Genomic DNA, 13,630 nt, shown 5'->3' with positions numbered 1-13,630 from the left:
AGTATTATGAAAATGTTTTTGTGTAATTGAATTTTATATTAATTGTGCTCGTCCTTGCGGAAGAGCACAATTGTGGGTGTTGTGCTCTTGCCAGAGAGCAGGCATGAATAGTACCGCCCAGGCCCACAACCGTGCCGCTGGCAAGAGCACAGTTGTGGGTGCTCTAAATGTAACACCAGTTACAACATGTTTGTTAAATGTACTCATCAGCTAAACCCATCAACATTATTTCTATTTAATATGAATAATTATCATAGCAAGATTAAATTAGTTGAATTATTAAGGCATGAAAAAGAGCTTATTTGTGAACAGATGATCCATGGTGGTGTGATTTAGCACGCGAGAAAGCAGATAGCCACGCGAGTTATTGAAATAAAAAAATTAGTCAAAGATTCTCTAATTGCCACTAATTCAAAAAGGCTAAAATAATACCCAAGCATTTTGTTACTTGTAATTTATTCCTTACTTTATTTTTACATTAATTACTCCTTTTTTATGCTCGGAAATGTAAAAGTGGCTACAGTTTTTTATGTTTGAAAAACAATGGACTCCTGAAAACAGTGGACTATATTAGTGAACTTCTTACATAAAGAATATTGTTTTACTATAAATATTTTTTTATTACGCGAAATATTTATAAGGTGTAGTGTGGGTCATAAAGATAAAGTCATTCAATCTACAAGTATCCTCTTAAAAACTATAATCTCAAAATAATGAATGAACATGATTGATTTAAAAAAAGAAGGCAAAAAATATTCGATAATAACATTTAACTTATCATAAACGAATCAAGATTTTATTCATACCTAATAATCAAGATTTAGACCATCTCCAATCATACCACAAATATGAGTTTTGGTGTAAAAATATTCTCCAACCATGCACCAAACTCAAACCTATTTTTGGTGTTTTTTTTGAAACAATACTAAATATGGCATTGTTGCAAAAATTTTGTGAGACAAAAACTTAAAAAATAGTGTAAATTTTAAATTTGGTATAAATGGTTGGAGTAAAACTACTTTTTAATATAACATATACTAAAAAAATAGATTTGAGTTTGGTAAATGGTTGGAGATGGACTTAGTTTTTGAAGAGTATTTATTAAAATTACCTTTTCACTTATTTCTTGTTGCACAAGATCATTAATTTTTAAAATATGGCACATTCCCTAAAGATCTCGATTGAAAAAATAAAATAAAATAAAATAAAAATCCCACCCACCCCACGTTTATAGTATTTATATACAACTTCCGATCACAACGCCCCTTAATTTTCTCTCCCAAACCTAATTTTTTCAGAGAATATTGTCCAACAATAGCATTGTAAGTTGCTGAATCTGGTGTTCAAATATTTATGGTTGCATGCGTGTGATTATTTTTATTCATGCAAATCGAAATCTTTTATGTTCTAGATCTGAAATTGTTTGTCTCAGCTGGTAAAGATTTGATTTTTATTTGAAATATCAACAGAAATCGAGATGGGTAGCTCTGGATTCTCATGGAAATTGAACGACCACCCCAAACTTCCCAAGGGGAAGACCGTAGCAATGGTGGTTTTGGATGGATGGGGCGAGGCCCATGCCAATCAATACAACTGCATCCACATCGCCGAAACTCCAACCATGGATTCACTTAAAACGGTAGCGCCTTTATCTGTTTACCCTTGATTTCTTATGTTTTTAGAGTTTTTGACAATCGATTTTCAATGGGCTAATGGATCTGTAGCTGTTTTAGGATGTGTGTGTGTGTGTTTGATATTTTGATGTATTTTGGATTGAGATTTTGTTGTTTGGATGTGTGTGTGTGGGTGTTTGATTTTTTGGAAGGATTTTGGATTGAGATTTTGTTGTTTGTGGGTGTGTTTGATGAAGGGTGCCCCTGAAAAATGGAGATTGGTGAAGGCCCACGGTAAGGCTGTAGGGCTGCCCACAGATGATGACATGGGTAATAGTGAGGTTGGACACAATGCTCTTGGTGCTGGCAGGATTTTTGCGCAAGGGTGAGTTTTATTTTGTTTAATTGTCTGTTTGAAAGTTAATACCTTGAATCCAAGAGATGTGAACTTGGAAATTGGAGTTCCAAAATAGGTGATGAATTGTGCAGTCAGTTTCTGTTTTATGATTCCTTTGTAGTCTGTATATAATTCTTTTCCTCATTTAAAAATGTATGGAGATATATATGTTGGAAATTTTTTTGAGCTCAAAGCTACCTGAGCTAATGGATAAGTAGAAAAACCTGTTGAATACTTGCTTGTTAATATTGTGAAGTCCAAGAATCATGTGATGGCGTTGTAGGCAACTATAGTAACAAATTTTAGGAATCAACTTTGGCTGCTTTGTTTTGCTAATCTTGTTTATGTTTTGTTTTATATTCTTTTTGTTGCACTGTTGTCAAAAGAGAATAAGCCATTTTTCTTGTCCTCACAATTATGATGTATAGATACAAACTAAAAGGTCTTAAAGTTTGCACTTTGGGTTATGTTCTTTAACTTAATATTATCTTAATCTTCATTTTTGTGTTTCTTGCTGTAGTGCTAAGCTTGTTGATATTGCTCTTGAAACTGGGAAAATTTATGATGGGGAAGGTTTTAACTACATCAAGGAATCCTTTGCAACTGGAACACTTCACCTTATTGGATTATTGAGTGATGGCGGTGTTCACTCTCGGATCGATCAATTGCAGGTATCTTAGTTCTATAATTTTCAGATTAACAACGAATCCAATAGCAGTAATGAATTTTTTAAATATTCTTTGGTTATATGCTCTTCACTCTTCCTTATTTTTTAACTTTGTGTGCCTTTTCTTTCTTGCAAGTCTTTGTTGTGTAAATATGTATTTTATCTATATAAAACAAGGTGTCTAATGGTGCAATGCATATGATTTACTGCAGTTGTTGCTGAAAGGTGCCAGTGAGCGTGGTGCTAAAAGAATCCGTGTTCATATCCTCACAGATGGACGTGATTGTTTGGATGGATCCAGTGTTGGCTTTGTTGAAACTCTAGAAAATGATCTTGTAAAGCTTCGTGAGAAGGGTATTGATGCCCAGATTGCATCTGGTGGAGGTCGCATGTATGTCACCATGGACCGATATGAAGTAAGTAGTCCATCATTATTATTTTATTCTAAAACGTACAGATATGTTTTTGTTTTCATGCTGAAGGAGAATGCTTGACTCTAGGTTTAGTGTTGGTGGTCTTCCATTTTAGCCATGCTAAGTTAGCTGACATGGGTTATCTTGTGTCCGTTGATTTCATGCTTTGTGTGTGTCATGATTTTGACATCATGTACATGAATCGTGTGAACACTTCAATCCATTACATGCTGTTCCCGGAAATATATCTAGTGGTGATAACGTCAAATGTTTTTGGCTAGGATGTAATGGAATTTGTTTAAGACATGAAATTAATCAATCATTTCTTTTAAACTTGAAATATATTTGTGCCGCATTGGCCGATTTCCCTCTGAATGACTCATTATGTATTCCTGATGGCACCAATGTCTTTCTTAATGCTGTCAGAACGACTGGGAAGTTGTCAAGAGAGGATGGGACGCCCAAGTGCTTGGAGAAGCCCCACATAAGTTTAATAATGCAGTTGAAGCTGTCAAGAAGCTGAGAGAGATCCCTAACATTAGTGATCAATACTTGCCCCCTTTTGTTATTGTTGATGATAGTGGGAAGTCCGTTGGGCCTATTGTTGATGGTGATGCTGTTGTTACCCTGAACTTCCGGGCTGATCGCATGGTCATGCTTGCTTCGGCACTTGAGTATGAGAAGTTTGACAAATTTGACAGAGTTCGTTTCCCTAAAATCCGCTACGCTGGAATGCTCCAGTATGATGGTGAACTCAAACTTCCAAACAATTACCTTGTTTCTCCTCCAGAAATCGACAGAACCTCTGGAGAATATTTGGTGAAAAACAGCATCCGTACTTTCGCTTGCAGGTAAGTCAAGCGAATTTATTTTACAGACATATCAGTTACTTTTTTATTTCCATATCAACACTTGGTCACAATTTGAGTGAAAAAATGAAGCTTTCACGTTTCTAAGACTTGTATGCCTGGGCTTAGCTGGGATAAATGTTTTCCATGCTGTTCTGCAGTGAAACGGTTAAGTTTGGTCATGTCACCTTCTTCTGGAACGGAAACCGCTCAGGATATTTCGACAACAAACTGGAAGAATACGTTGAAATCCCAAGTGATAGTGGTATCACATTCAACGTCCAGCCCAAGATGAAAGCCTTGGAAATTGGTGAGAAGGCGAGAGATGCCATTCTTAGCCGCAAATGGGACCAGGTAATCCAACAAAACCTCGTTCTTGCCATCCCCTCCTCAGCACAAGAGCATATCTTTGTATAAGAATCTTAGTTTTTGATGATTTTCATTTTCCTTCTCTAAAAGGTACGTGTCAACCTACCTAACAGCGATATGGTGGGTCACACTGGTGATATCAATGCAACAATCGTGGCTTGTAAGGCTGCTGATCAAGCCGTCAAGGTAAATACTGATTCGTATGCTGTTAATCTGAGTTTCCAGCACATGAAATTTGTCATATGAACCAAAACAAGTCCAAAATAATTACAAAGCTGATCAATGTTCAGCATAATTACGCCTACAATCGACCAGCTCATAACCGTTTTTTACCACATCATGCATCAGCTGGGATAATTTTCTGATCTGTTAATTTTGTTTAGATGATTCTTGATGCGATTGAGCAAGTTGGTGGAATCTACGTCGTTACTGCTGACCATGGCAATGCCGAGGATATGGTGAAGAGAAACAAGAAAGGCGAACCTCTACTCGACAAGAATGGCAACATTCAAATCCTTACTTCTCACACACTCGAACCTGTAAGTATTACTTATCCTTGTTTTTGAGTACGCCATTTCCTAATACATACATAATTGCCTAATTCTGCTATAGGTTCCTGTTGCAATTGGTGGCCCTGGGCTTGCACCCGGTGTCAGATTCCGCACTGACATGCCCAATGGCGGACTGGCTAACGTAGCTGCTACTGTCATGAACTTGCACGGCTTTGAGGCCCCTAGTGACTATGAGACCACCCTCATCGAGGTCGTTGACAAGTAGACAAGCCGAAGAGCGGATCATGCCCTTGATTTTTGAGTCTTTTTCCTTTTTTTTTGCAGTAGAAGATGTGAGAGTATTACACAGTCATCAAATGTGTCCCAATAAATAACTGTGCTAGGATTTTATTCACTTCCTAGAATTCTTGATTTGTGACTTGAAACATCCAGCAGTTTTCTGCTTGAGATTTTCAGTGTTCTCAACCAGTATTAATTTCAAGAATTCAGTTTGTCATTTATCAAATCAAGACTTGATTTTTCTGCATTTCTGTTTGATCATGATTGAAAAATTCCATTGCAAGAAACCTTAATCAAAATACTTGATGGAGATCAAACTATCATACAGTTTATCAAGTGTGGCATTAGATACAAAATATAGAATCAATCAAGCAACACTGAAAGAAGTTGCTGCACTCTCCACAAACTTCTTTGCACCCTTGAACCATCTCTTGTCCCCAGCTTGAGCCTTGCAGATGTAGAGCTTCCCGCCCTTGACAGTGGCCGTGATCAGCTGGTGCTTCCCCCCCTCGTCTCCGTCAGCAGTCCTAGTCAGCACAGACAAGAAGTAGTATTTGGTTCCATCCACCACCGGAGTCGCAGTCTCCAGCAAGTTGGCGGTCGCCACAGCCCCAGAGTCGAATCCACCCTACAAATCCCCAAGTGAATTCATCATCAACATTTTAATTTTTAGGAATACATTACATTAATTAGAAAGTTGTGATTACCTCAGAGTCAGTTTTGCCAAAGTAGGCCTGCTTCCCCAACAAGTAGTCAACCTGCAAGAAATTTACATTTGTGTGAAAGAAACTAGGGTTGCTGGCCGGGAACGAATGAAGGTGGTCGGGTCAAGATATTTACTTGAGATAGGAAATCCTCAGGGGAGCCGTAGTCGGTGATGGTTTTCTTGTCAGTCGGGTTGACGGTGACGGTGAGATTGCTGCTGATGTCGAAGTTGTCCTCGTATCGGAGGACTGTGCCCGGGAACTCGATCTCGCTGCTAGGGTTCCACTTTGCAGGGACTAACACCTTGAATCCATTTCCGGTGTAGGGTTTGAAATCTGTGTTTGACTTCACCTTGCCAAACACGTTCGCTGCACCAAATTTCCATCATTTCTTCGTTTTATTCATAACTACGATAACTTTTCAATATCAAACTCGAAATTTTCTGAACACAACTCGAAAGATCTCTCGTACCACTACAAAGTCTGATTAATGTCCGAGGCCAAAGGTCACATATTATTGATCACACAAGTTTTGGACAAACTTTAATTATATGACAAAAACGGTAGAAATGAGTCACACACTCCCTTAACGTGATCATTACCAAGTTTGATGTGGGACAAGAATGAGACCTATATCGACTTAGATCTGTTCTGATACTGTGTAGAAATGAACCACTCCCTCTCTTAAAAGGCCTTATAAGGGGAGGGTTATTCAAGAATATATAGATGAGACAGAATCATTACCAAATTGATACGAAACAAAAAGGAATAGTACTAATGTAGATAGAACAAAAGTGATACCAGCTTCTCCATAAACAGCCTCAGCAGGTGAGACCTTGGTGGCAACAGCAGCAGCCCCAATGAGGACGGTGAGGGCCAACCTCCTCGAGACGGCGGCGCCGGAGTCGGATTCTTGATTCTCAGCCTGCTTCTGGGCTCTGCAGAGCAGCTGCTGGGCTGGCTTCAGAGAGGGAGAGTAGCGGTTAGAAGTGGTTCTTGCTGAGGTGGAGAGAGCTGCATGGTGGTGCAAGAAGCATGCAGTTGATGCCATTTGCTATTTACTTTTTTTTCTTTCTTTCTGATCAAAGACACACAACCTCCTCTTCTTGACTATTGATAGGTTGAGAAAGATTTTGATGAGTTGAGTGTGTGATGTGTGAGTGGTGGAGTGTTGATTTTTTGGATGAGATTTTGTGATGGAGGGATAAGGTTGTGGTGGTCTTCTTGATGCCAACTCTTCTTCATATCTCCACCTAGGATGCATGTGGGGCCCATGTTTATTATACTTCATCTTCTCACTATTGCATATGTTTTGGAATTTTCAATTTTTGTTTGCTTCTTCCCAAAATTTGAATATTATGGTTAAGAAAATAGTCCATTTTTGTAATTTTAAACCAATCTCTTAAAATTAATCCACTTCTTTTACTAAGCAAAAGCAATTAGACACAAATGTGTGACTTGCATATTTCCAAAGAGACAACAACTGCATCTTAGGGGGAAAAAGGGCACTGCAAGATTGATCTCTGCATCATTATTGAGAAAAGATCATGACAGTAAATACTCCTATTAAATATAGAATTGCAGAAATGTTTGTGAGTTGAGGCAGCATGAGTCCTATTGCCGATTTATACAGATAATTCTGACCATTATTATGTCGGAAGATATTCAATAAGCCATTCCTCCATAGCAAAATTGTCGATCTAAAGCTTTGACATCAGCAACTATGAACACTAGCAACTAACAAGACAGATGTGTAACTTATGGCATATTACAAGTCCTTAAGCAGCAGCAGCACGACAAAGATAATCCCTGCATCTTCCTCCGAAAGGTGAAGGATCCTAGACGACAAACAAGCTTGGCTCCCGGAAGGTATTCTTTTGCCATCCTTGCCTTTGTTGCTACGATAATGCTGTCAAAACCGAGAGTTGGGTAGAGTAGACAAAAATTATCAGTAGCAATGCAAAAGGCATAAGTAACTTTAGATAGTCGAGATAGCATTTCAAATCGGTTGAGTATTCAGCTCGACTCAACTCACTTACAACACAATATATAAGTATGCACAAGTAATTGAACCTCCTGATCTTGTGTAGATTTGATACAAGATGATTGCTGCATGCGAACTGACAAATGCCAAGTAGTCAATAGTGAAAACCTTATGTGAAACATCAAGGATGTAGCCTTAGGATATTCATATAAGTGCAACATATATGTGAGAGTGAAACAATCTTTTGGCATATGAAAGCGTTCAGGGAAAATTTGTATGTTGCAGAGCCAAATATTACCTATAACTCATCACGGAGCACCACATAAGTAAAGGGGAATTACCTTTGATAACTTTAGAATTCATCATCATTGCTATAACCACCACCAAAGCGCCCAGAACTCTTTCCAGATCCACTGGATCGATCAGAACCAAAACCAAAACCACCCGAGCGACGCGAATCATTGTTTCTAACTGGACCACCGAGGCCACCAAAACCATCCGAGCGGCCAGAGCTCCTGAAGTCCCCAAAACCACCTGACCGGCTAGAACCAAAACCACTGGATTTTCCTGAACCCTGTCCCCCAAATCCACCACCCGAACCAAAACGACCGCCTCCTGAACCCTCATATCCACCAGAAGAACCAGAAAAATATCCACCAGATCGACCACCCCTTGAATCTCCAAAACCACCAGAACGGCCAAAACCTGAATCCCCAAATCGACCATTTCCCCTGCTGCCTCCACCAAAACCAGAACGACCACCCTGATCCATGGCACTATACATGCTCAAAGCATCATCTCCAACAGCTATCTTCGGGAGCTATAAAATCAGGAAAGTTTCAATAGATTTAGCTAAAATATTTGAAGAGCATGAAAACTTGACAGAATATGCAGCCGGCAGTCACATACTTAAACTGATTTACAGTTCTTTCAAATAGACATGGTTGTATGATACATACACAATATATAGCATTTATAAGAACAAACTAGGAAGGCAAAATGGCAAAAATATCAGTGCACACACATGAACATTATGGAAACGCTTAAGAAAAACATCGATTGAGAGCTTACCTCTATAAAACGACATCCAACTTCACGCTCAATAGATTTAATTTCCCTATACTGGTGGTCTGAATAAATAAGAATCGCACTACCTTTCTTCCCAGCACGGCCAGTTCGTCCAGACCGATGAACAAAAATCTCAGAAGAGTTAGGAAGTTCATAATGCACCACCTAAGCAGAACAAAGCACGTCAGATAATGTCAAGAAAATATAATAGAAGTATGCACAGATCCTAGTTATATAAAAAACAATAGTTATTATGATAAATTTAATGATTATTGAGTTTAGACTTAGAATTGAGTGTATGAGTTGAACTCAGTGTTGTTAGGGTCGCGGGGCGCACCGGGTCGATGAGGTGAAAATTCGGGTCGCGGGTCAACGAGTCGATGGGGTCGAGAGACCCACAAAGCTAGGTTATTTTTTTTGCCTTTTAATATTAAATAAAATAAATATACTGCTCTAATGTTTATAATATATCAAATAATATAAATGTAGACGCAATTCATGTGAATAGAGATAAAATGGAAAATAGAAATGATCAAAATATCAAAACAATTCATAAGTCATAACACAATAAATAATTAAAACCATTGTCTGAAAATCAAAACAAAGGAATATATGAAGGGTGGCAGCAAAAGATCTTTGAATTGTTTATTTGTTTAGGAGTGAAGAGGCCGAATTCTAAAGTGTAGAAAGTAGGTTTGAAAAGTTTGATGTGGTGCATGCATATATATAGAGAATTGTGATTGAGAGAGTCAGAAAACATGTGAGAGATTTGAGAAAATCAGAGATGGCATGTGTTTAGGGCAACCCAGGCGACCCACTCGACCCAAGCGACCCAGCCGACCCAGCGGCGACCCTGTATCTCGATCAACCCACCCATGTTGGGGCGGTGATGGTCTCGACCCAGGCGACCCGAGCGACCCGAGCGACATTTTGACAACACTGGTTGAACTTACTCAAGAAATAATAATCCACTTAGCACAAATCAAGATAATTTAAGAACATACAAGATCCACATTTGGCACATCAAGTCCACGGGCAGCTACATCGGTGGCCACTAAAATATTGATCCTTCCCTCACGGAAAGCAGACAGAGTTCTTTCCCTCTGGTTCTGTGTTATATCCCCATGCAAAGGTTCACATTTAAAGTTTCTTTGCATGGCATATGCCAATCTATCAGCATCACGCTTCGTCTGAGTAAACACAATACATTTACCACCTTTTGCATGTTCCTGATAAAAAAATGGTTGTACTGCTTAGCTCAGAGCATTGAACATTATGATAAGATAATGTTACATATGACGAATTAATCTAGTATCAAGACTGGTGTACAATAAACATGTAAAGAAGACTTAAAATGGAAGATTCATACAGTTATCAGAGGTCCGAGTATAGCTGGTTTCTGCCGCATATCTGAAACAATGGAATATAAGGAAATCCCATCAGCTAATTTCTGATCAGATTCTCCAACCTGTAGAACATAGTTGACAACAGATTTCATATTAGATGAGCAACTCACAACGATACTTGTTGCAAAGAAACAGCTAAATAAATAACATCGCATAAAAGATTAAAAGTCAATAAACACAGAATCTGGACTCTTACAAGGTCAACAGTAACAGGGCTTTTCAGAAACTTCTGGGTAAGTTTCAGTATCCAATTTGGCATTGTAGCTGAAAACATCATTGTCTGATGTTTCTGCTTTATGAAGCTCAGGATCATCTCAACATCTTCTGCGAATCCAACATTAAGCATCTGATCTGCTTCATCAAGGACAACAAACTGCACTTCTGACAGGTTCAAGGAACCACGCTTAATCAAATCAATGATGCGGCCAGGAGTTCCAACCACCACATCAACACCACGGTCAAGAGTGCTCATCTGGCGGGATATCGGAACACCCCCATAGACACAAAGTGTGTCTAACTCTGTGGCAGACTCTGCAAATTCTCTGTCTACCTGTCGAGCAAGTTCTCTTGTTGGAGCCATGACAAGGGCCAACGGATTCCTGCCCTGTCTGAACAATAAAAGCAAGAAGAAAATTATTAGCCTAATAAAACAACCCCAATTGATTACTTAAGAAGTAAGTTATATATGTACCCATGCTTCTTGTTGAACTTAATAATTTTATCCATGATGGGAATCCCAAAAGCCAGGGTCTTCCCTGTTCCAGTTCGTGCCCGCCCTATCATATCACGACCCATCATGGCAGGCTCCAACACTGCCCTCTAAAGTTAGAAGAATAAAATTATCAAAAAGGGGGAATATAGAAACAAAAAACGCAAATAATTTCAATAGGTGATAACACAATTCCCGAATGTCCTCATATTCCCTTCAGCGCATTGATAGCATCATAATCATACAGCCAATTTATCAGCTCAACATTCAATTCATTGTTTCATTTAGAACTTCAATTAGAACTCGATTCAAGTCACATAATTGTTAGCTCTTGAAATGATAAATAATTCACCTAATTTTATATAACAGCGTCAATCCCTAATCAGCTTCAACAAGCTATTAAGTAATTAAACACTAACACACAATATTCAAAACATTTAACGATGTTTGCATTCTAAACAGATACCTGAATCGGGAAAAGCTTCTCGATTCCCCTATTCTTCAAAGCCGATACAATCTGCGGAGAAATATCAAGCTTGGCGATCTCGAGCCCTTCATCCGTGGGCCCGCTCGAGGCCTTTTCCGTATCAGAATAATCCGCCATAGCAAAGCCTGCCCGCAGAGGTTGCCCCGAATGGAAACCCCTCCCTAATCCTACGCATGGATAAGCCGTAGGAAGCCTCGAACCAGCTGTAGAGGTGTGAATCCGTGCATCAGAAACCGCATTCGACGTAGCTGGTTGCGGATGGACGGAAATGAAACGGCTGGCGGCGGTGAGAGCGAGCGTCCTCAACGAAGATTGAGACGATCTCCTAATTAGAAGAAGGCTGCCCATTTTCTCCTACTGTTTCTGTAGAAATTTGGGTTGTGGTGAAGAGGGGGACGGAGATTAAACCCTAGGGTTTTTGTTAGGGTTTATCGAGGACTCAGAGATCGGAGAGGAGTGAGAGAGTATTGAAATATGAATGGCGGTTGAGTGTTTTGAGGGTTAGGGTTTTAGATATTTTCGATTTCGATAATTTTTGGCGCATTTAATGAGCTTATTTCTATTTTTTCACTTGTTTTAGGAAAGAAAAATAATACTACTTCCTTCGTCCCTCAAATTTTGTCACAGTTTAATCGGGCACAGATTTTAAAAAATGTAATGGAAAGTGGGTTGAAAAAGCTAATAGAGTGTAAGTCTTATTTTTAAAGTATTAGTTTTATATGATAAAATGTAAGCGACAATAAGTTAGTGGAATATAGGGTCTACTACAAAAAATGGTAAAAAGTAAAATGCGACAAATTTTGTGGGACGGACGAAAATGAAAAAATATAACAAAATTTCAGGGACGGAGGGAGTATTAAATACTGTAGTTAAAATATACTCCTTCCGTCCTACGAAGTTTGTTCTATTTTACAATTTTCGTCTCTCTCACAAAGTTTGTCTCAATCGGAATCATTCCAAAAATAGACATTAAATATACCCTTCCATTTCCTCAATGTGGGACCTTTATTCCAGTAAACACCTCCATTTAATACAAATTCAAACAATTTTTAAAAATTTGCATCAGGTCGAACTAGGACAAACTTTATGAGACGAATGTTTAGCTTATTTTATTTATTTTGAGAAATAAAATAAGTAATGCTAAACTAAAGACAAGTTGTAAGCATATTCCAAAATATTGTGATACAAAATAGCATGTTTCATATAAATCAATGTCTTTTAATCAACACAAAATATGCAAAATCACATGTTTCAGATAAATCAATGTCTTTTAATAATACAAAATATAAACGGTATGGTAGAATGATATCATCTTGATCAGTTTCGAAAGCGTTGTAGGCATTGTAGCAAAATATCATCGAACTCATGCCAAGAACTTGACAGCAGTAAAGAACATAACTAAAGTAAAGAAGACTAAATGGCACACTCTAGTTTAATATGCATCTGAACTATGTCCTTTGGGTTATACCGTGTCACGCATGCGCCTTGCTAAGTATAGCATTGCTCGGTAAATCATGGCTAGGGGAGGGGAATAAGAAAAGGGGATGAAAGAAATATCAAAGAGATGAGACTACCACCAACTCCACTCAGCCACCATTTTTTCACTTCTAAACCTGCACATTTAGAAATACATGCATGGCAGAGTACAAGGTACTCAGTGGATACATTGCCCAAAGATACATAATAAGAAAAGTTATCATTATCATGTCATCACAATAACACACAGAGGTTTTTCTTAAAGGCCCGAGCTTAATAAGTTCATTTTCATAAAGTTCGTCTAATCAGACTAAGTTTATTCTAGTAATCCGCCATATCTGATAGTTCATTGTGCGTCGGGAAGGTGGCCACCTTCCACAATCACATTGACCGGACAACCTTTACGATGACACACAGTCCATTCCTTTGTGTACACTAACTCGGACAGGATCTTGATCCTATTGGAGTCCAAATTCGATTCATTCATTCATTTGGCATCACTAAACCTGTTGGAAAGAGATCACGCCATATCCGGAGGAAGATATGCGGGATTATATCTTACCAATATCATAGGAGATTTGATTTATTGTAATTAATATAAATTAGATTTACCTTGTATAGTCTTCCTAATTCCTATATAATAGTGCCCTAATGTACAATGAAGACAAAATGAATAATAAAATCTCTTCTACCGATCT

At 38.5% G+C, this 13,630-nt stretch overlaps 3 protein-coding genes across 4 annotated transcripts; 1 reads left to right on the top strand and 2 right to left on the bottom strand.

Moving 5' to 3' along the window:
* Positions 1-1,199: 1,199 nt before the first annotated feature.
* Positions 1,200-5,324, top strand: LOC121785215 (2,3-bisphosphoglycerate-independent phosphoglycerate mutase-like). Its single transcript, XM_042183600.1, has 10 exons — positions 1,200-1,322; positions 1,470-1,639; positions 1,871-1,998; positions 2,531-2,681; positions 2,890-3,093; positions 3,517-3,941; positions 4,100-4,292; positions 4,398-4,493; positions 4,691-4,846; positions 4,920-5,324. Exons 2-10 carry the CDS (start codon positions 1,478-1,480, stop codon positions 5,082-5,084), a joined length of 1,680 nt encoding a protein of 559 aa, XP_042039534.1. The 5' UTR covers positions 1,200-1,322; positions 1,470-1,477; the 3' UTR covers positions 5,085-5,324.
* Positions 5,325-5,351: 27 nt separating this feature from the next.
* On the bottom strand, positions 5,352-6,976 carry LOC121785216 (oxygen-evolving enhancer protein 2-1, chloroplastic-like). Its single transcript, XM_042183601.1, has 4 exons — positions 6,604-6,976; positions 5,939-6,171; positions 5,806-5,856; positions 5,352-5,726 (listed from the first exon to the last, which is right to left on the bottom strand). The coding sequence occupies exons 1-4, from the start codon at positions 6,851-6,853 to the stop codon at positions 5,466-5,468; spliced, it is 795 nt and encodes a 264-aa protein (XP_042039535.1). The 5' UTR covers positions 6,854-6,976; the 3' UTR covers positions 5,352-5,465.
* Positions 6,977-7,350: 374 nt separating this feature from the next.
* LOC121785214 (DEAD-box ATP-dependent RNA helicase 53, mitochondrial-like) lies at positions 7,351-11,959 on the bottom strand. Of its 2 annotated transcripts, XR_006046939.1 has the most exons (9): positions 11,436-11,959; positions 10,952-11,079; positions 10,457-10,868; positions 10,224-10,322; positions 9,859-10,083; positions 8,858-9,019; positions 8,128-8,606; positions 7,842-7,922; positions 7,351-7,711 (listed from the first exon to the last, which is right to left on the bottom strand). XR_006046939.1 is itself a non-coding variant. In XM_042183599.1 (8 exons), the coding sequence occupies exons 1-7, from the start codon at positions 11,802-11,804 to the stop codon at positions 8,139-8,141; spliced, it is 1,863 nt and encodes a 620-aa protein (XP_042039533.1). In that variant the 5' UTR covers positions 11,805-11,958; the 3' UTR covers positions 7,351-7,711; positions 8,128-8,138. The 2 variants fall into 2 exon arrangements, 1 of the variants encoding a protein (XP_042039533.1); XM_042183599.1 differs by lacking the exon at positions 7,842-7,922 and having other exon boundaries at positions 11,436-11,958.
* Positions 11,960-13,630: the final 1,671 nt, after the last annotated feature.

This window comes from Salvia splendens, chromosome 21, assembly GCF_004379255.2.
Source record: "Salvia splendens isolate huo1 chromosome 21, SspV2, whole genome shotgun sequence".
Classification (NCBI taxonomy): domain Eukaryota; kingdom Viridiplantae; phylum Streptophyta; class Magnoliopsida; order Lamiales; family Lamiaceae; genus Salvia; species Salvia splendens.
The sequence above is the reverse complement of the archived record's forward strand: the minus strand, read 5'-3'. Positions and strand labels throughout refer to the sequence as shown.

What these genes read in the sequence shown, in the direction of transcription:
- LOC121785215 (XM_042183600.1), top strand. Translation starts at nt 1,478, where the DNA reads ATGGGTAGCTCTGGATTCTCATGGAAATTGAACGACCACCCCAAACTT. An exon ending in CTCGGATCGATCAATTGCAG is followed by an intron (nt 2,682 to 2,889) that starts GTATCTTAGTTC and finishes GATTTACTGCAG; the next exon opens with TTGTTGCTGAAAGGTGCCAG. An exon ending in TTAGCCGCAAATGGGACCAG is followed by an intron (nt 4,293 to 4,397) that starts GTAATCCAACAA and finishes CTTCTCTAAAAG; the next exon opens with GTACGTGTCAACCTACCTAA.
- LOC121785216 (XM_042183601.1), bottom strand. Translation starts at nt 6,853, where the DNA reads ATGGCATCAACTGCATGCTTCTTGCACCACCATGCAGCTCTCTCCACC. An exon ending in GGCTGTTTATGGAGAAGCTG is followed by an intron (nt 6,172 to 6,603) that starts GTATCACTTTTG and finishes AATTTGGTGCAG; the next exon opens with CGAACGTGTTTGGCAAGGTG. An exon ending in TTGGCAAAACTGACTCTGAG is followed by an intron (nt 5,727 to 5,805) that starts GTAATCACAACT and finishes GGGGATTTGTAG; the next exon opens with GGTGGATTCGACTCTGGGGC.
- LOC121785214 (XM_042183599.1), bottom strand. Translation starts at nt 11,804, where the DNA reads ATGGGCAGCCTTCTTCTAATTAGGAGATCGTCTCAATCTTCGTTGAGG. An exon ending in AAGTTCAACAAGAAGCATGG is followed by an intron (nt 10,869 to 10,951) that starts GTACATATATAA and finishes TTTATTGTTCAG; the next exon opens with ACAGGGCAGGAATCCGTTGG. An exon ending in TTGGATGTCGTTTTATAGAG is followed by an intron (nt 8,607 to 8,857) that starts GTAAGCTCTCAA and finishes CTGATTTTATAG; the next exon opens with CTCCCGAAGATAGCTGTTGG.